The sequence below is a fragment of the Symphodus melops genome, assembly GCF_947650265.1.
Source record: "Symphodus melops genome assembly, chromosome: 2".
NCBI classification, from domain to species: domain Eukaryota; kingdom Metazoa; phylum Chordata; class Actinopteri; order Labriformes; family Labridae; genus Symphodus; species Symphodus melops.
In genome coordinates this window covers 15,960,681-15,980,216 of record NC_136692.1, presented here as the reverse complement: position 1 = coordinate 15,980,216, position 19,536 = coordinate 15,960,681, and the positions used below count along the sequence as shown (strand labels likewise).

At 38.7% G+C, this 19,536-nt stretch overlaps 2 protein-coding genes across 3 annotated transcripts; both read right to left on the bottom strand.

Moving 5' to 3' along the window:
• Nucleotides 1-1,244: 1,244 nt before the first annotated feature.
• uts2r4 (urotensin-2 receptor 4) lies at nt 1,245-2,318 on the bottom strand (the record flags this gene model as incomplete). The annotated part of the gene is made up of 1 exon (XM_079337968.1): nt 1,245-2,318. The coding sequence occupies one exon, from the start codon at nt 2,316-2,318 to the stop codon at nt 1,245-1,247; it is 1,074 nt and encodes a 357-aa protein (XP_079194094.1).
• A 1,952-nt stretch (nt 2,319-4,270) lies between these two features.
• LOC306817270 (arf-GAP with dual PH domain-containing protein 1) lies at nt 4,271-18,746 on the bottom strand. 2 transcript variants are annotated; one of them, XM_079334024.1, is made up of 11 exons: nt 18,475-18,746; nt 16,034-16,161; nt 15,002-15,093; nt 13,123-13,205; nt 12,930-13,042; nt 11,742-11,888; nt 10,941-11,024; nt 10,771-10,833; nt 7,813-7,884; nt 5,918-6,149; nt 4,271-5,271 (listed from the first exon to the last, which is right to left on the bottom strand). In XM_079334024.1, the coding sequence occupies exons 3-11, from the start codon at nt 15,088-15,090 to the stop codon at nt 5,243-5,245; spliced, it is 912 nt and encodes a 303-aa protein (XP_079190150.1). In that variant the 5' UTR covers nt 15,091-15,093; nt 16,034-16,161; nt 18,475-18,746; the 3' UTR covers nt 4,271-5,242. The 2 variants fall into 2 exon arrangements, with proteins under 2 accessions (XP_079190150.1, XP_079190149.1); XM_079334023.1 differs by lacking the exon at nt 18,475-18,746 and adding an exon at nt 18,099-18,458.
• Between the last annotated feature and the right edge of the window lie 790 nt (nt 18,747-19,536).

The following is a 19,536-nucleotide window of genomic DNA, read 5'->3' as shown; positions in this document are numbered from 1 at the left end:
GTTTCGTATGATCTTTATCTCTCATGCTCTAAAACAAATACAACACATTGTAGATAACCTCTGATGATTTTTAATCAACAACTGATTCATGCAACACAGAAAAATTCTCTTCAAGTGAGAGGGAGGGGATGGTGGCGTTTTTATTCAGTGAACTTTCAATGATCTTGGTGAGCGTAATGATGTTGTCCGTTTGCCGGTATGTCATTTTGTGCTCTTTTGTTTATATCCTGAATTGGCATCAGCCCCTCTTTGACCGCAGGAACAACAAGGGACCTTTTAAGGAACTATGTCCATTTGTAGTTTGTCCAACTGTAGTTTAATAATACAATTTTGGATAAATTAATCGATACAGATTAATTTATTTTTGTGTTTTTCTGCAATCTTAACATCTAAAATTCTTAATATTGTTAAGTTCGATCAACAGTTCCAACTTGTACTGCGAACAAATAAAAAGGGTCAAGAAAGGAAAACTTGGAAAACAGAGGATTCTAATGTCAGACAGATGAAATAAAATGAGATACAAAATACAACAGGAGTGAGATGCACCACATTCTGCTGAGACAATTTGCATGAAGGCTCAAAGAAGCCTTGCCCTGAGGATGAGGAATCTGGCACAATGCAAACACATTCCTTGCAGGGATTCAAATGTGTGTTGACGTTGGATGGCAATGGGAGCATAAAGGCTGAATTTGACAATGTCTTTCATTTATGAAAGATGTTTTTCAGCAATTACAAAGAGATTTCTTGCAATTATTAGTTCTTATATAATATACCAAAAATACCATTTGCCGAATATTTTGCTATTTTTTCAATCATCAGTCATTTGAAAAGAAAAAATGTAAAAAAAAAAAAAAAAAAAGAAATTTAGAGATTGTTATATATTTCAATTATGACCATGCACCTCACCCTGGTGATCAGCGTTAAATTTTAGGACGTGAAATACAAGTTAAGTACTTTTAAATTCAAATTGCTTTTTGCTAACATGAAAGTCTGCTTATCTGGTAACAGGGAAAACTTCTGCTGATTGTGCTGAATTTCACTACTTAATAGCTCTTTTGACAACAGAACATCAAATATATTTGCGGATTTAACATAGTTTGTTGGAAGTGCTACTCCAGATAAAAAGCGTCACACTGATATATTTTTTTTAGTTTTGTACACAATTACTGGAACAAAAATGTCCATGCTTACTCTCAAACAAATGTTCTCGCTTGTGACATGCTAAGTGATCCTTTAACCGTCAACTAAAGTTCATGCAGTGGTGTAGTCACAGCTGACCCTGGGTCAGCTCTACTTGAACCCCCAGAATGACCTTTCTGAGCCAAGTAATCTTTATAGTTCCTGGTTAGTAGAGTGTAAAGAAATGGATTGATACAGCTGTTCCCATAGGTGAGACATGTGACAAAGAAATTCACATAATTATGGGCTGCTGGTGACAGAGATCTAAGAGACTCTGGAGAGAATAGTTTAGCTAGCTGCCATCCCCAGAAAGGCAAGAAACAAGCCCAGTAAGCCACAACAATGCAAAATATCATTGATACAACTTTTTGTTTGAGTCCTCTTTTCCGGGCAGACCGACTGCTACCTCCTAAACTAGCCTGTGCTGCCCAGTAACGCCTAGCGAGTCCCACGTACAGCCCAACAATGACCAATCCAGGAATCAACACACTTGTCAAAAAAAGAACAGTGATATATGCCTTGAAGGTCTCAGGAGTCCATGTAGGGAAGCAGATCCTCTTAACCAATCTAGATGCATTTGGCTTACCCTCCCTGAGGCGTATCATCACCATCATGGGAAGCGTTAGCAGGAAAGCTACCCCCCAGATAACCCCTGCTACTAGCTTCCGATTGCGAGAGGACGACCTGTGGGCACTGAAGGGTGTAGCCACAGCACGGTATCGTTCAAGACTCATCGCGACCAAAATGAAGACACTTGCGTGCATAGTGAGAAGGTCAAGACTTAGCAGGATACGACAGCCTGCCTCCCCGAACAGCCAGTCATGGGCAAAGTAGGTGCAGACCACGAAGGGGATGGTGGAAAGGTAGAGCAGGTCTGCCAGAGCCAAATTGATGATGTAGACATACATGGAACCTGTGCGGCGTAAAGCGGCTGATCGAGTGATAATAAGAGTGTAACTGTTGCCTACTGCACCCATGGCGCACATGACCATCAGTGTGGCACCCAACAGGTAGGTCACCCAAAGGCCTCCACTGCTCCCACCACCAGCAGAACTCTCCTGGGACCCGGCATCTCCAGCTTCTGGGCTTAGGACAAGTTCCAGCTGTGGATCGACGGTGGCATTAGAAGTGCAGTTCATTGCAGGTTCACCAGCGTCAGAGTTCAGGCTCTAATCTTTAAGAGCCAATTTCCACACAAATACAGTATATGGCCGTTAGCTCTTGCAGGAAATGTTTAAAACATGTCCATTAGGAAAGTAAACATAGCTTGTCATATTGTCTTTTGTTTAAATGTGTAAAACATGATATAGAGAGCAATATAACAGTAGGCAATAGGTAAGGAATATAGGATGAAAATAATTATCGTCGTAAAACATCTAAGTAAGATATGGACATGACTAACAGCTTCATGGACTGCATATCTGACTGTGACTTGCAGCACTTTTCCAAAAAAATGAGTTCCTCCACACAGCCATGATTCCAGATTCCTTCAAAATTGTCAGCGTAAAAGCCTCCAGCAATGATTTAGCCATCCTGTGACGAGGGAGATATTCTCAGTTACAGACAGCAAGGATTTCCCTTTTTGAGGCTTCAAGGGGTTGAAGTCATACAAGGGTCATTGAGAGCAGCAGAGTGACACAGTAATTCAGGACACTTATTTTCAACTTAAAAGTCTGTGATAGCAAACTCCTACTATGCAGAGGTGTATTTAACAAGCGCTCTGCTTTAGATATTTCCAGGCAGATTCTCCTTATTGGGCTGAAATCCCATAATTTTAGTACATGAAAGAGATGATCCAATCTCCGGACGTCCCTCCATTTCCTCTGTGGTTAAATTCAGCATTCCGGGTGGACTCCACAGCTGTAATATCCAGTCATATTATGTCTGTCCTCTTGGTTTGAGTATGATGGATTCTTTCTTTTGAGCCTTAATTCTCACTCCTCAACACCTTCATGAAGTATTGATTCATTCACGGCAGACGAAGCTTCAGTTTCTCCTTGGATCTTTGGACCACATTTGATGGAAAAGGTCCGTTGTCTTTGTGTCCCTTGGAATTCTACTGGTTAAACTCCTCTCCCCACCTCCCTCTTTGACACCAGGGTGAAAAACTAGCATGGGCATATATATTCGTAATGTATTCCTGTTTGACCTCAAGCTTCTGTCTTGGAGCTTAAAGAGTTTGCAGACACTCACCCACCCTGATGATGCCAGTTGGAGTAGTGTGTTCCTCGTGTCGCCTTGGTCCAGCCCTTTCTCAACTAGTGTTTTTTAGACCTTGCCTGCCTTCTTGTTTTTGCCTTTTGGATTTATATGCTCCGCTGATTTAACACTGCTTTTACTGAACTCTGACTATGACTATGGGTCTGTATTTCAATCTGGTTCTTAAACAGATAAGTGGAAGTCGCCATCAGAAATTTGCACTCTGCCAAATCTAGTGTCATCTTAATGAAAACAACAGGCCTGAAAACCTGACACAACACAGTCCATAATCTGTTGAAACGTCACTCTAGCGTTTCTTAGCCCGAGAGGCATCACGTTGTATTAAAAATAATTTTCATGTGAATGCTTGGACAGCGTCACCTGCCAATGTCTTTTAAGCAGATTCAATTTGCTTACAAATTTAGTGAAGCCGACCTGATAAATAGTCATCGTACTGGGTGCCGAATCACAAAAATGATCACGTTAGTGATTGCATTAACCTGTCTGACCCCTTACTCAGCATACTAGCAAGTTTAGGTGTCTAGCTTTATAGTGTGGCACAGTTTAAAATGCTACATCGTATTATTTGGCTTTGTATATCTGTCTTTTGTAGTATTTGAACTTTGTTTTTCTGTTTATCACATATTCACACCCACCTTTAGAAAGTATTCTCTACCTCAAAATCTTTACTTCACATGTCAGCACGTCTCTGTTCTTCAGCTACTGAAATTGAACATGATGCTCTCTGCTGGTTAGCAAAGAGTTCTGCAATACAGAGTTTGGCCAAAGTGTCCATAATTATTATGCAAAATATTGTTAGGTCCCGAATATTAGTAGTAAATAGTAAATGTTTTAAAATCACTTGAATCAATACACAAAATATTTCCAAAGATTTCTTAAAAACTTCCAAAGAAAATATTTTTATTAGTCGTCATCAGTAATTTCATGTGTTGTCGGTCAGACATGTTTCTTTGTTTGTAAAACAAAAAGCACAAACAAACAATATTCGCTGATCAACTGTAATTGTAATTATTTCTATAAACTAAAATCTGGAAAAGGAAAACAAAATTACCATTTATCTTTGTGATATCTATGAAGGATAGTTGAAAGGACTTTAATCATTATCATCAAAAACTTAGTGTTTTCCACATGGAGGCACTGTTAGACCATGAAAAGGCCATCAGTGTTCTCATGTTCTTATTGCTTTTGTTGAAAACACTTCTTTTCAAGTTAAAACTTAATTACAAAATTTGCCTCAGCACTAAAAAGCCCCCACAATGGTAACATCCTTGTTGTTTTTATGATATACTGTAAACTGTACAGGTAGTGTGTCTAAAGATACTGCTGTGCTTTACAAAAAAAAAAGAGATTTGCTGTACTGCTGTTACAGAATAAGCAGCAAGAGGCATGAAGAGAAGCAATACGTATACTGAATCTAAATGCTTTAATCAATTAGAGTAATTATAAAGTTAAAATGAGTCAACCAATTAATAAGATGCCTTTAATTTAAAAAAGTATAGACAGTGTTAATAGTCTTTTATATTTTAGCAGATAAGATTATCTTTATTATTATGAATAGTTTCATGATTACTATGTAATATGTTTTTTTGATATATTCCCATAGTCAGTGACCATGACCAACAAAATCCATGCCCCTATAAATATTTGATTGACTTGCTCTTACATAAAAAACAACAACAATTAAAACAAAATCTTACTGCCCAAACTAACGTGCAAATGGTTGAACAAGATTCACTTGAAGATTTCAAATCCATTTAGAAGTCAGTCAAAGACCAGATGTAGTTCCTGTGTCATCTGTGATAAGCTGAGAAGAAAGGAGATGGTCTCAGGGGCCGCTGGTCCATCAATGCCTGTGCTTGAACAGGGCTTCCACTAGGAAACAAATTCAAGTAATTAAAATGCAATTTAAAACAAAACTCTACTAATGCAGACACATCATTTGATAGAAAGAAGCGTTGGTCTTTTTTTAAAATTTGCATTAGTTTGTCAGTTTAACATTCAAATAATGACATAACTGTAGTCAACGATTGCAGTTTATCAATCTCACTTCTCTAGAACAAAGTAAGAAAATAAAAAAATACATTTTGGATTCATTTTACAAAACCAATCTGTTTTGAGTTGAACACATAGTTTTACATATGGTTGCTGCAATTGTTCTATCATTTTTCCATCTTATACCAGAGTGCAAGGCCTTTGGATGGACTGCAATAACATTTGTAGAGAATTACAATTCAATTACAATTAGTTGGAGAGGGAGGATGTGTTTCACCAATTAGGATTCTCAATATAGTGCTAAGCCTAAACTGCAAAAATGGTCAGACACATTAATAACTGTTTTTTTTTGTGTGAAAATAAACTTGTAAAATGTAACTTCTTTGTCCACCTTTACTTTGGAACTTGAGATGTGCTGCCTATATATATTTTTTCAAGGACCTCTTGCAAAAAGCTGCTAATTTGAAAGGCTAATCGCCAAATGTTTAGGGATAATAAATAAAATAAAATAAAATAAATCTCTTACTTGAGAAGTCCTGGGGGGACATTGTTGCACACAGGACATCATCAAATTGCTTCAGCCAATCCTGCTGATCACTCTCCATTTCACATGTAAAGAGGAAGCTGCGGTCAGGGGTTTCTATAGTGATACCATGTTGCCAGGCGCCATTGCAATGGGTGCCAGCAGGAAGACCAGGGCAGACACTGTAACCGAGGTCCTTGTTCCCCAAAAACACCTCACCTTTGGCAAAGGCATCCTAGAAACAGAAAAAGGCAAAATATATATAGTAGGTGTAGAGAACTGACCAACATGTTTATCAGGATAGTATCAAAGTGCTGAATGTAAAAGCAAAAGGTATCAGTCTTATTGGTCCAAGCCATTGAAGTCATTCTTGGTTTTAACTGAAATGACTGTTAACACCAAGTGTCAACCTCCAATGTCATAAAGCCTATGCTGAAGTTCAAAATCCTGCAGTTCTTCTAGTATCTGCTTCAGGCTCAGCTGCAGAAGCACTGGAAGTCACATGCACACACCATTCAAAAAAACCCTGTTTTTAAAACCCGCCTCAGCTCCAGTTCTTAGTCTGGCATTTACTTTAATTCATTAAAGGTTATTATGATACAGCATTTCCAGCATGGCCATAACCATCGGTGGGACTCCTCCTGCAGCAACAGATGGGGGATGTCACTCAGGCTTGGTCCATTACTATTTACTATCTCTATCATCAATAATGAGCATGTTATCATCAGGTCTTTTTTTTATTTTATTTTATTTTTTTAAATTTCAGCTCAGAGAGAGAGAGAGAGAGAACTGGCAGCTCTACAGAAGAAGCATATATTGTTATTTTGATGCAACATAAACTCAATATTGATGTTAAAAATATTGTCTTACTCTCTATCTATAGATATCTATATTATCTATTTGAAAATATATTGGCATCTTAAAAACTTGATATATCGCTCAGCCCTATATGTTATTATGCATCATGGAGGCATCAAGCTCGCTTGGGCCAATGCTAGAATTTTAGTTATCAACATTTCCAGATTTCATTTTTATATTAATGAGTCCCCCTTCTTTGTTTAGTCACTCTCAATTCACAGAGGCTGTGAAAGCACAAAGACCTTTTAGCAGGATAGCTCACATGCTAAGATTACGTTATCTTTCATAACAACATTTTAAAAACATAGAATGGGGTTCTTTGATTAAGTTTTGTTGTCACTAGAAGGTGATGGCAACTTTATTTATTCAAATGAATCTGGCTTTAGTGTAAGTATATAGTGGGAATAAACAGGTAGAATAACAGTGGGCAATTGTTTTTACATTAAAACATCTAACATGCATTAACTTTGTTCTGTAGTAATCAAATAACAATTTCTTTGAGCTTCCTCCACATATTCCCAGTCCATTTCGCTAGGCTTCCTCTTCCTCTTTTGTCTGCCTGAGGGATAAAAAGGGACTTCTCAGTAACTTAGCATCTATCATTATTGCACCTCTTTGTTGAACTATTACATCAGCAATCTGATGTGTGTTTTGCCAAGTCTTGGGAAATCTGGATCGCCCCCTCTCAAGGAAAGTCTCTGTAATGATTGCTACTTTATAAAAATTCCACTGATGTTATTTGATGAGTGGGAAGCTTAATTTCAAAATGTTCACATTGTTGAGCACTGGTACCAGATGATATGGTACAAGTTTGCACATATGGAGTCATGGCCATAATGTTTTACGAATGAATACTGTTCACATCAACCTCTCCGAACCGAGTAACAGCAATAATCACCTGAAACATCATACAACATCCATTCAAGCATTTAAATCAAGCTGAAACATAATGACTAATGCGTCATCTTAAGGCAAAGTATGACCTGATACATACACTCAAGTCATTGTGATGTGTGTAGGTGCGTGTAAAGACGACATACCAGGGGATCTTTGAAGTACATGAGTCGTCTGTGGTCGAGGGTGAACCAGCGTTTCTTGAAACCTTCTGTTTGCTGCAAATTCAAACAGGTTGACAGCAACAGTCAGACAGGTGAAGGGGACAGAGAACGACGCTTCACAAACAAAGCAGCACTGTGCTTGAATCAAAGATGGGGTCGGCGTAGTTTTTGCGTTAAAAGTGATCCAAACTTTTCTCTTACAATTACAATTATATCAGCTTTTCCTCATACTGTATGCTATCTGTTAATTATTTAAGTGCTTTCAGAGCCTATTTTCAGACTAAAACGAATGCTCTGTCTGGACACACCTCTTTCATTACTCCCTGAGTGGTCAGGGCCTTTTCAATTAGCCCATGTAGCGACAAGGCTAACAGTTGGACAGGGAGGGCTGAATACACATGTATGCAACAGGTTTGAGCCTCTGAGTGACACGTAAGCTTAAGGAAATGCTGGATGGTCAGTGTGAACAAAACAAACACCAGAGAGACTTTTGACTTCTCTGTTTTTAGATAATAAATTCACATAGGGTATATTCCATTTTTTGCTGTATTGATATTCAGTTATTGCACTTTAAACCATATGTGTGCTAAGACTGGGACTGACTCAATTTTGGGGCTAGCCCCAGGTTGCCCTTTGAGGATTTGGATGTTTTTTTTTTTTTACATTCGCTTTATTTTTCTGCCCCGAATATATCTTTAAGATGGAAATTGTTGTACACTTTGTGCACGTATGTGTGTGTGTGTGCTGGTGGAGTTTCAACTTGTATTGTGTATATTGCCGCTCTGTTAAACCACTCTCCAAAGAATTTACATCTTCAAAAAGCTGCATTAAGCAACATCTCATGCTTTCATGGAAGTCATATAAAAGCAGCGTTTCTTGAACAATTTGCATGCGGCTGTTATTACCTAACACTACAACTGGTTTAGCCTTTGGCAGCAGCCAATGTCTGAATGTTCATCTTACCTGCTTAATAGCCCTCTGTTCATGAATTTATCTCTGATATTGAAGTCAAACTTCTTGTCACAGTTGAGAGTATATTTGGCAGCAGATCCAAATCCAGGGAGAAAGCAGATTTAGAGGTAAATGAAGCATAACACTTTTGGAGAGTTTGCAGAATAAACACAGGAAGTTGACACTCTTTTCATAGTGTAGAGTTTTTTAATAATGAGGTCCCCAAAGGCTGACAAATTGTCCTCATGAAAGTGTTTGAAATGCTCATCGTGGCACTGGCCATGACAACTGGCTGTTACCCTTTCAGTTCTCCAGTGACTCCTTTGACAAGTATGTCTTACATATGTGTGAGGGAAATGAATTATGACATCCATTCCAATGCACACAGTGAAAGATACCTTTCATCTCGCAGCCTGACACACCTAGATTAAGTCTGTCTGAAAAATAACCAGTTTTGTTGCTGAGTATCAGGTTGCTCAGTATTGCTTTTGTCTGAGTTCAAGTCATGAATCGCAAGTGCGAAAGCACAGGCCTTTGTGTACATATGCTAATAAATGTGTTGGTACAAATCCCTCTTTGTGTGTAAACTTAATCCCAACACATGCCTATGTGTCTGTGTGTGTCTTGAGGGTTTGACACCAAAGGATTAAGAGGGATCTTCAGCTGGAAGCTTTTTTATTTCCTTACAGACAGGCTGACAGACAATGAGGCAGGCAGGTATGACCTCTCAGCTGTCAGTCTGCCTGTCGAGCGATGTAGAGCAGCCACTCTGACAGCTGGGTTAGTTAACCTCTTAGCTCAGCTCCTGTTCTATTATAGCAGGAAGAAATTGGGCTGGGGGAGATGTGAGGAAAGAACTGCGTCCAAGTTTAATTGAACAAAATTGTTGTTAAATGTTGGTTTATTGATCCGTTCAAATTGAGCGAGGGATAAATCCTTTTTGTTACAACATGTCTCAGTTATCTTTACGTCTGTTAATAGTGTACGAGGGCAGCAGTTCACCAAGTTTGATCCCTGTTGTATTGTTAGTGAAGAGATAATTAAGTAAGTATAAGTCATTTAAACTATACATTTTGATTTGACCTAGGGCTGCACATTATTGAAAAAAAAAATCCTTTCTGCAATATACATTGTGATGTATGTGTATGTTGTGTTGTCATTCTTTGAAAAAGGAAATGACATCAGAAAAGCAACACAAACAACTTTAATCTGCTTATTTTTACTTCACTTCCATTCTCTTGCGCCTTTCTCCTTACAGCAGCTTTTCGTCTTTCAGCTTTTTAATTGTTACTTCAGTGTCACCAGCCCTTTTTAAAAATGTTCAAGTTAGTGTTTGTCTGCGTGATCAGCCCTCTTATACTAAGTTCTGACTAAAATAAAGCTCTTTGACTTGAGCTGCCTGTGACTCACAATATTTCACTGTGTGCGCTGCAGGTGTTACTTAAAAATTTAAACAGCACAATCAAATCTATATGTTGCTCCCACTGCTCTGTCAGTTGACGTAGAGGGGTCTGTAGAACTGGAGAACACAACGTGTCACTTTGTGAGGCTTAATAGATACTCAAGTTATTGCAAGAGTAAAATAATGTCTTGAGGAAATACGAAATTGGTAATATGAGCTGGAATCATGACTTTAAATGTGTATTAATGTGTGGACTTTTAAGTGTAATTACTGCTAATATCAATAATTGCTGCAAACACCCTCAGGTATTAACTTAATTGACAAATTCACAAGGCTTAAATTAGCAAAGCATTTTCAGGGGAGGTCTAGCAAATGTTAATGAATGCCCCTGAAACCCATGCATTAAATTCATTTTTAAATTGAAATAGGAGCTATTAAAACTGGCTAACCAGTAGAGAAATACACTGGCTTCTAAAGAGCCAACTGCTGCACTGGGGTAAACGCAATCAAATGAAGAAGGGAAGATAAAGCGATGTGGTGATAAAAGGTTTACAGAGTGTATGTAAGCGTGTGCTTGTGTTACTTGCCCTGGGTCCTGTCTTTTCCATGTATCCTTCCTTCAGAAAATTACGGGTAAGTTTGGGTACCAGCTGAAAAAAAAAAACACGTTAAATAACCACATCATCAGAGTACAAAGGGTTTAACAATGTCAAACCATTGACGTCCTTTGAATTCCTGATTCTTTGTGTGTCCTCACCTCAACATCTGTCGCCCCGGGAAAAGCCACTTTTAGATAGTGAAGCTGAACTGCACGGATTGAATTAAACCAATCTACAATCTCCTAATGGATGCAGAGAGAAACACATAAAGAGGTAATGAGTTGTTTTATTTTTTCTTTTGTTGGCACCTTGTAAATCTTGGAAAGGGAGAGAATAAAGACTTTGAAGGTATCAAAGCTCTGACACAGCCTAAAAATGGAAAGGACCTCTAATAACATTTGAAGTCTGAGGAAGAGCATGTTGACTCGAAATGTCACTTCATTAATCCTTCAAACAGGAACTTCTTGGTGTGAGGATCTTATTTGGGTTTCTATAAATAAGCTTAAAATATATAATTAACAAGTCACGTGACCTTACTTGTGCACTGCTTTGCACTTTTATGCACTCCTCCTTTTTGTTCAGATTGCATTCAAATGGAGTGTTTTGTTTTTTATTTTCTAAAAGAAAGGCTCTCTGAATAGCAATGTGCTTTAATATAGACTGAAAAAAAGAGTTTTTATTCTCAGATGGAAGTTGTAACTGCTTAATCAAAAAACAAACACCAAAGTATTCCATATGTTGGAATGCGTATTCTTGTGAATGGCATGAAATGACTGAAGTGGCGATTCAATATCATCTCTTTCAACATATTTAATCTGCCAGCCTTAAAGGGTGGAAAACCCCACCACAAAAAACACAGGTCCACAGGTATGCTTAGATTTAAGTGAGTTAACTTCTTCTTGCGTCTTAGGTTCTGTGCTCGGCACAGATCATCAGCCACACAATAAAGCGACACAGACCTTGCCGTTATCATGGTAGACGAAGATGTTGCGGGTGCTGTAGTCTTTGAGGTAGGTGATCTGCAGGCCGTTGGGGTTGCCGATCTTTTCGGGCTGAAAGGTTGCATTGATGGAGGCCACTTTGATAACAGCTTTGGGCTCCTTAGCCTGCAGGAGAGAGGGGGGAAGGAGCAGAGAAGGTCGACTGGTAACTTGAGAGCTTTGATTCCAGCTCAACTCTGTCAGTTCACAACAATGATTCAATACAATGCCCACATCAGTACTGACTTTACATACTTTAAATTATAAAGGTCAGAGCAGAATTAGCTTTACAGTGTGTGTTTAATTTTAACTTTATTGACATGAAAACTGTTATAATATAATATTTGCTTAGTTATTGGACTGCTGGTTTTACTAGTTTAAGAGTTTTGTTTTCTTCATCGGCTGACACTAATCCTGGTAAACCTTCTTGTAGAAGCTGAGCTTTAATGTGTCCCAACATGAATACAAATGAGCATCTACAGGAACAGGATATGTGTCATTGTGTGAAGTCTGCCTTTGATTCTTTACAGAATAAAAATCTATGTTTTTGAATCACTCCATATTTGGCAAGATATTGAGTACTACTGTTGCTCTCTGGTTTAAAAAACTGAAGCAACGACAGCAACATTTTCGCTTTCATCGCATCTGTGACTCTACAGGGCTGTTTTTGTGTCACTGTTTATTGCCATGAGGATTGTGAGTAAAATATTATTTCACAGTTAAAACACTCCCGGGAGACAGAAAAAAAACACTGACTTTATAAAAAAAAAAAGCATGTCTATGAAAAGACATATGCACAAAGTGCTCCCAGCCCTAATTGGTTGAGGTGCTGTACAGCTTAGTGAATCAAACACACTGACAGAGGACAGACTGCTGGCTAAGCTTGTCTGAACACGCTCAAACTCAGCAGAGGAGAAAGGCAAAGACACATTTAGCAGATAACTGTTTTTTTGTGTGTGTGTGTGTGCATGTGTGCACTTGTGTGTCTCTGTGTTTGTGAGAGAGAGAGAACATTTCTAAAGTGGTGTCTAGTTAAGGTGTTTGTGTTTCTACGACATTGTCTGACTATCGCAAGTCCCTAGTGTTACTGGTTTTATGGAGTGTGTTAAGCTTATGTGTGTTTTTAGCTGAGTTTGGCCACTTAAAGTCTCATGAAGCTACTCTTACGTCATATTTGGTGAAATACTTCAGAGTCCCCTCCCTCACTGAAAGGACAAATCGCCTGCTGAGGAACTGCCCATTGTCCCGCCCCCTCTTCATCAACAAGCCGTCTCTTATTCCTGCAAGAAAAAAAAGCAAACATTACTCATTCGCATACATTTTTGTGTGTATGCAAGTGTTTTTGTGGACATATACTCACCTTCCTCATACGTAAAGGCCTTCCCAGGCTCAGTGAACTCCTTCCTTTCATACTTTGCTCTGATCCACTGCTCCCTCAGCACCCTGTGTACATGAACAACATGTTTAGAGAGCGAGATAAAAGAAAAAAAAGCGGTGGGTAGAGGCAGACGTGCTTTCAGTTGGGGAGCATGCACAGTAAATGACGATGCATGAAAGCAGAAGACAGAGCACCATCTGTTTGGCTACGGAAGTTACATGCCATATTTTACATTTCAATGCCCATTTCAGCAGTATTATGAAGCTTATATATATATATATATATATGTTATTCTTCTGTATAAAATACAGAATGTCAAACATCATTATGATGATCATTAGAGGCAGACCTGTACTGTCATTGCACTGCACAACAGAATTGGATGGCTGTCCTTGCCGATGCAAAAAGAAAAGATATCTTCTTTATAAAATAAAGAATCTTAGCATGTTGCGATACTTCAATTTGTATTGACCATCTACTAGTTTTTCCCTTTTTTCACTTTTCATTCATTTATTATTTGGAGTAAGTTAGTTAAGTTAGAAAGCCAGCTAGCACAATGGATATATACATAAGACCTGGACTCTGAATAGCCACCAACCATGTCCAGATCTGTCTTCTGAATTATCAGAATATTAAAAAAAAAAAGTAATTGAACTGTAACCCTTGGAAACCTGTATTTTTGTTGTTGTGTGTTTGTATTTCTTTTGTTTGTTATTTTTTAATCTTTGGTAGAAATCGTCAGCTAAAGTAACAGTCCAGAGAGAGAGAGACAGAGAGAGAGAGAGAGAGAGAGAGAGAGAGAGAGAGAGAGAGAGAGAGAGAGAGAGAGAGAGAGAGAGAGAGAGAGAGAGAGAGAGAGAGAGAGAGAGAGAGAGAGAGAGAGAGAGAGAGAGAGAGAGAGAGAGAGAGAGCAAAGGGGAGATTGGGGCTTGAGATGTACTCAGGGGATTTTGAACATATACAGTGGTGAGCTTCTATTTTTTCAGTGAAGTAAAAACAATGTTTACTAGGGTGGCAGCTATTATTTCATGCAACATTAGAAGGTTTGCTTGCACAAACGGGGAAAACCCCCCCCCAAAAAAACCCAGTTGTATGTTCATAAAATTCCAAACATTCTTGTCGTCTGGGAGCTACCTGGGGCAGCTGCAATTACACACATTGTGATACACAGTTGTTGAGGTGTGATGAACAGGTAAACTACAGACAAAACAGCATCCCTGCAGCAGCGAGAGAGAGAAGAAATGCTTTCAACAAAGGCATCCGTTGGCTTTTTTGTACTGAAAAGCCATTTGTGGAGTGTGAAGACTTCACACCAGAGGCAACAATCCTGGGAGGCCGTTACTTTAATCACTTATAATTAGCTGTAGTTATTGGCATATATACCTAAACATGTTTAGACTATTGTCCATTGTAAGCTGATGGTTGAAGGCACTTCTATTAGCAGTATAAAGTGATTACCTTTTAAAACACAACAAAAACTAATTTTCAAACACTGTCATTGGTTCACACATGCAAGGCCCAAGGGTGAATCTATAGGTTGAGTGACTTTAAAACCCATGGTATTACACAATTAGGGGAAACGATTAAATGTCTCTACTTAAAGTGGCAATATGTAACTCTGACACGTGATAGTATCAATGGGTACTACAATCCAAATTCAATACAATGGAGAAAGCCACCTGGAAAACACTAAAGACCATATGAAACCAGAAAAAGCATAATATGGGATGATATAAGGTCATTGTAGCATATATATATATATATATATATATATACACATATAGATAGTATCATATTTAACTAGATGTCGAACACATTGCTCCTTTAAGTAAATGCCTACTGGGTTGCCGTCGTCACTCACTGGCAGTCTTTGTGTGTTGGTTTGTAGTAATAAACTGGAACAGCGGCCTCATATTTACTCTTCATCAGCTCATTACCGTTCTCAGCCATGAACTAAAACAGACAAACACAAGTGAGAGCAAAAACATTAGTCACATTACCTGACATTTTAACCATTCCAAACCTCAGTTTGACAGGAGAATAATTCCAAAAGAAATAAACACTTTATCAAAAAATAATAAATCAGAGAGCCAGCGAGATAACTCAATGAAGTTGTGCAAAGTACCAACATTACTTATTATCTGGATACGCCCCTGCATATTTTTTATGAACACAGAGAAAATGTATCGACCAAGAATGTGATGTCCTCACATTTAAAATCAATGTGAACATGAGTTGTTTCTCTATAAAAGATTCATATATTACATGTATAATATAATTATATATATATTAAAGAAGTTGTTGTTCCTTTTTCTCTCCAATGGTGCCTCTTTATTAAAGGATTCAAATCCAGCTGTGTACTTTTCTGCTCCTGATTGTAAAGATCACATTATAATCCATCATGAAACCAATGATCAGGTATTGTAGAAAGGACCTTTCATGAGGGAGAACATGATATGGACATAATGATGTCCAGAGAAGGTTGATACTTACATCAATGCTTTAAAAACAAGGATGCTGCCACAAGATGGTTAGCTGAGCTTATGACTATGAGTGGAAATGACCTTGATGAAGTTCTATGTCGATACATTGTCACATTTTACCTGAAACTTGAATGCCAATAAAACCTTTAAATTTAACATCCTGCCAGCACCTAATTAGGTTGTTAAATTATTACTTTAGTTCTTAATACTGCAATGGTAACATGTTTAAAAGTTGCATGTGCCAGACTGTTTCTCTTACTGGCACCACTGATTTCCAGAAGATTCTGCTGTCAGCCTGACTGACTGCTCCTCGTCACCTTCATTCAAATGATTACCTGGTTGTTTTACCCACCAGTTGAGAGCAGTATTTTATCAGCAGAAACATATAACCTGGTGCTCGATGGTCTCACCTGCACCTCGTGGTCCTCCCAGTGGGACAGGCTCAGGGACTTGACCTTGCTTATATCAGGGATGTTGCGGTGGATCCCTGAACAGGCCAGACAGATGAAGACTCCCAGAGAAGAGCCCCATGATGGATCTGCAGAGAAGATTATGAAGAGCGAACAATGTGACAGTTGGTATAAGGCTATTGAGGGTAAGTTTGATTAAAGCTTGTTAATAGAGCAAACTATAGTGTTCCAATAGTATATTTTGTAAGGCTGACATGAATATAAAATATCTGATTTATTATGCTTCAGAGGACATGGGGAGTGGCTCCATTGCACACAATACACTCCCTTAACCAATGTTTTTTTGGGATATATTGAGGTGATTACAGTGATGCGATCTGCTAGCTGCAGGCTGACAATAGGTACAGGAACAATCCTGAATACAGATTCCAAATTATATTTTATCTTTATAATACAGTCATTACTTTAATAAAGCCAATACACGACTTTCTAACCTGCTGAAAGCTGTGTAAAAATAAATATGTGCAAATCTTTAAGTGATGAAAACATGCTTTCCAGATCATGTCTTTTTGCAACAATAGTCCTTTTGTTCACATTGACTAAAAAAATCCATATGATTATATGCATCCAAAAAGCTGCTTTGAAGGCAACTCAAAAGTTGTTGATGTCTTGTAAAGTGAGAAACATTTTTAGGGAAAATCCATTTTTCCTTCTTTGCGCTTCAATGTGCGAGACACGTTCGTTGCTTTGACCACACCTGTCTTATCTTTCTGACTCACACTCCACAACCTGCCAGTAAACAGAGCCTTTTATGTGTGTGTGTGCGTGTGTGTGTGTGTGTGTGTGTGTGTGTGAGAGAGAGAGAGAGAGAGAGAGAGAGAGAGAGAGAGAGAGAGAGAGAGAGAAAAAAAACTGTCCTTATTCTTATCACTAGAGATCCCTATGTCTGACACAACAGAACGTTATTGTATTTTCCAGAGCTGCATGTTTGATTAGAGCAGGACTGGCTGTTTGATACTTGTGCCAAAGGATTTTATGTCTAACTGTCACACATTGTCTCTGATCATGAGGAACAGAGATTATGACAGGGAAAATTTTCAAAAGGTTAAGAGTAGCCTACTTTGCAGACAAATCGATCTTTGAGCTAAACAGTTACCCCAGTGCAGCTTTTAGTATGACTGTTCAGTTAGTCAGCCTTCCTTGGATAAATGAAGGATGTAGAGATTGAAGAGATTATGTCTAGATCTGTTGTCTTTGTTGCAAGGTTCAACAACAGAAATATGGGGCCTCAGGGCCTGGATTCTCAGATTTCTCTATTTGACTGTGAAGCATTTGTTGGGAGAAAGACAAATCTGATTTTTTTTAAGTTTCTTTTTAATCTACCAAAAACAAATCCTCTAAAATAAGAAGGCAAAAAAAGAGAGTAATGTTTCTACACCCAGAAAATGGGCAATGGCACAACAGATTAAGAGTCAGTTACTGTTACAGCTAAAGCTTCAGTTGTATTAAAGATAATCTGATTATCAAAAAGAACTTTAAATTAAACCTGAGAACACATTTTGTTTGTTTGTTTGAACTCTCTGTAACGTCTAAATTCCCTCAATACCAATGACAGGCAGATTGAGAAAGGCCTATATTCATCTGGTTGACCTATAGCTATGGCAATAACTTTTTTATATAAAACGTTAAAAAAAAAAAAAAAAAAAAACTCTGTTGGGCTGAAACTAGCAGGCCAGAGTGTGCGCAACCCCACTCAGCAGGTCAGGACTTGTTGAGCTCTGAAAGTGTCTTCCGAAGTTTCAGAGACAAACAGATAGGCCAACTACAACTTCTCTGGTACTGGTGCATTCAAGTGCTCCAGAAAAGCTCGAAACTCTGAGTCCTACATACACCTTGCCACAGTAATGTAGGCTAATGTGAGAGCGTACTCTGGCATATCTAATTTTATGTTAAAGCAGCCGAAAAATGTCAGCACCTGTGCGAACAACCTGTAGACTTCTTCCTATGTAATATCAACTACAGACATACTTGGCGTAAACAGAAAAAAACATTAATTTTAACCTACCAGGAGCGCCGCAGTCTGCACAAATGTCATTTCCCGGGTTTTGCAGGATTTCCCTCAGTGCTCGCGTTGCTCTGTTTGTCGACATTTTAGTGAACGAAATGATAATTCCTCGACATTCAGGAAGAGAGAGATAGGCCAAGGGAAGAAGGTGTGGGGGCGCCCTCAACTCACACTAGTTGAGTAAGGTGTGTCTCTTCTTCCCCACTTAAGTCCCACCTAACGGGCAGCGGACAAGTCCGCACAGGTATGTGCAGTCAGCACAGGTAAGGTGTGCCTCAAGTTTGAGGGGAAAAAAAAACCTAGGACGCTGAAGTTTTCACGCAAAAGTCCAACAGATGTATTCTTTCCTGCAGCCAAGTTAAGGAACAACTCTGACCCTCTGCAGGTGGTCAGCAGTGAGGCGAAATCCTGCAGGAGTAGGCTCTGCAGTCGAATCAGCTCGGTCCTGGACCCGGTCTGACTGTACGGGGCGGAGGATGTGAGCATGTCAACCTACACAAGGAAGTGAAATGCTGAGATTGTTCAAACTTGCTTATTAAGCTATTCCTGGCTAGTTCACTATCACTCCAGCGCCAACTGAGCTGCACCCAAATTTATAAGGCAGGCATTGGTTCACTCACTTGTAATGGATGTTATAGCCTACTTTTGGCTTTAAAAAAAAATGTTTACAACATATCACAGCAATTGAAGTTTTGCACATTTGTGCAACCTGTGAGGGAGCAAGAAGTGCAATACATTCATTCAATTCTGTGTAGCTGAAGTGGTAATTTAAATAAAAGATCAGATGTGTATTTACAGTATCCCTTTCAGTCCTCTACCTGTAGCAGTTCTATGTGTGGTCAGAAGGTGGCATCATTTCCCTACCTTTCTTTGTGTTATGCGTGTAGAATGTAGTTATATGTGATGCAGGTGTGGCTGTCATGGCTGTTCCTTTGTAGCTCAAATATATCTGGTCTTTAACCAGATATTGCTTCAGTTTTTTTTTTACTCACCACAGAAAAAGTACAACACACAGGCTATACTTATCACTCATATTGGTAATAATCAGCAGCTAATAGTCATCCAAGTTCAAATCCATTAATATTTTGTGGAAAAAAAAAGAAAAAAAAAAGGGGTTCTTTGAAGTAATGTCCCTCAGGTCTGAGCAGTCACTACTTCTATCTGGTATCCGAAGTGAGGCGATAGCAGTTTAGGACTGATTTGACAATCAGTGAGAAATATATTGCAGAGCTGGATTTCCCCTGCGACAGCAAAGGGCTAATTCCTCGTTACCCATCTCATTTGTCAACAGGCAGTAAGTAGCTCTGCCGTTTAAGTGCGCTTGTGTGTTTGAATGTAAAATAGCCTATATTTAGGTCAGGATCAAAATATTTGATTTCTTCACAGGATCTAATCTGATCAGGATAACACTCACTCTTTATAGCACAAATACAGTCAA

What these genes read in the sequence shown, in the direction of transcription:
- LOC306817270 (XM_079334023.1), bottom strand. Translation starts at nt 18,183, where the DNA reads ATGTCGACAAACAGAGCAACGCGAGCACTGAGGGAAATCCTGCAAAAC. An exon ending in TGCAGACTGCGGCGCTCCTG is followed by an intron (nt 16,162 to 18,098) that starts GTAGGTTAAAAT and finishes TCTTCTCTGCAG; the next exon opens with ATCCATCATGGGGCTCTTCT. An exon ending in GTCCCCCCAGGACTTCTCAA is followed by an intron (nt 5,272 to 5,917) that starts GTAAGAGATTTA and finishes TTTGTTTCCTAG; the next exon opens with TGGAAGCCCTGTTCAAGCAC.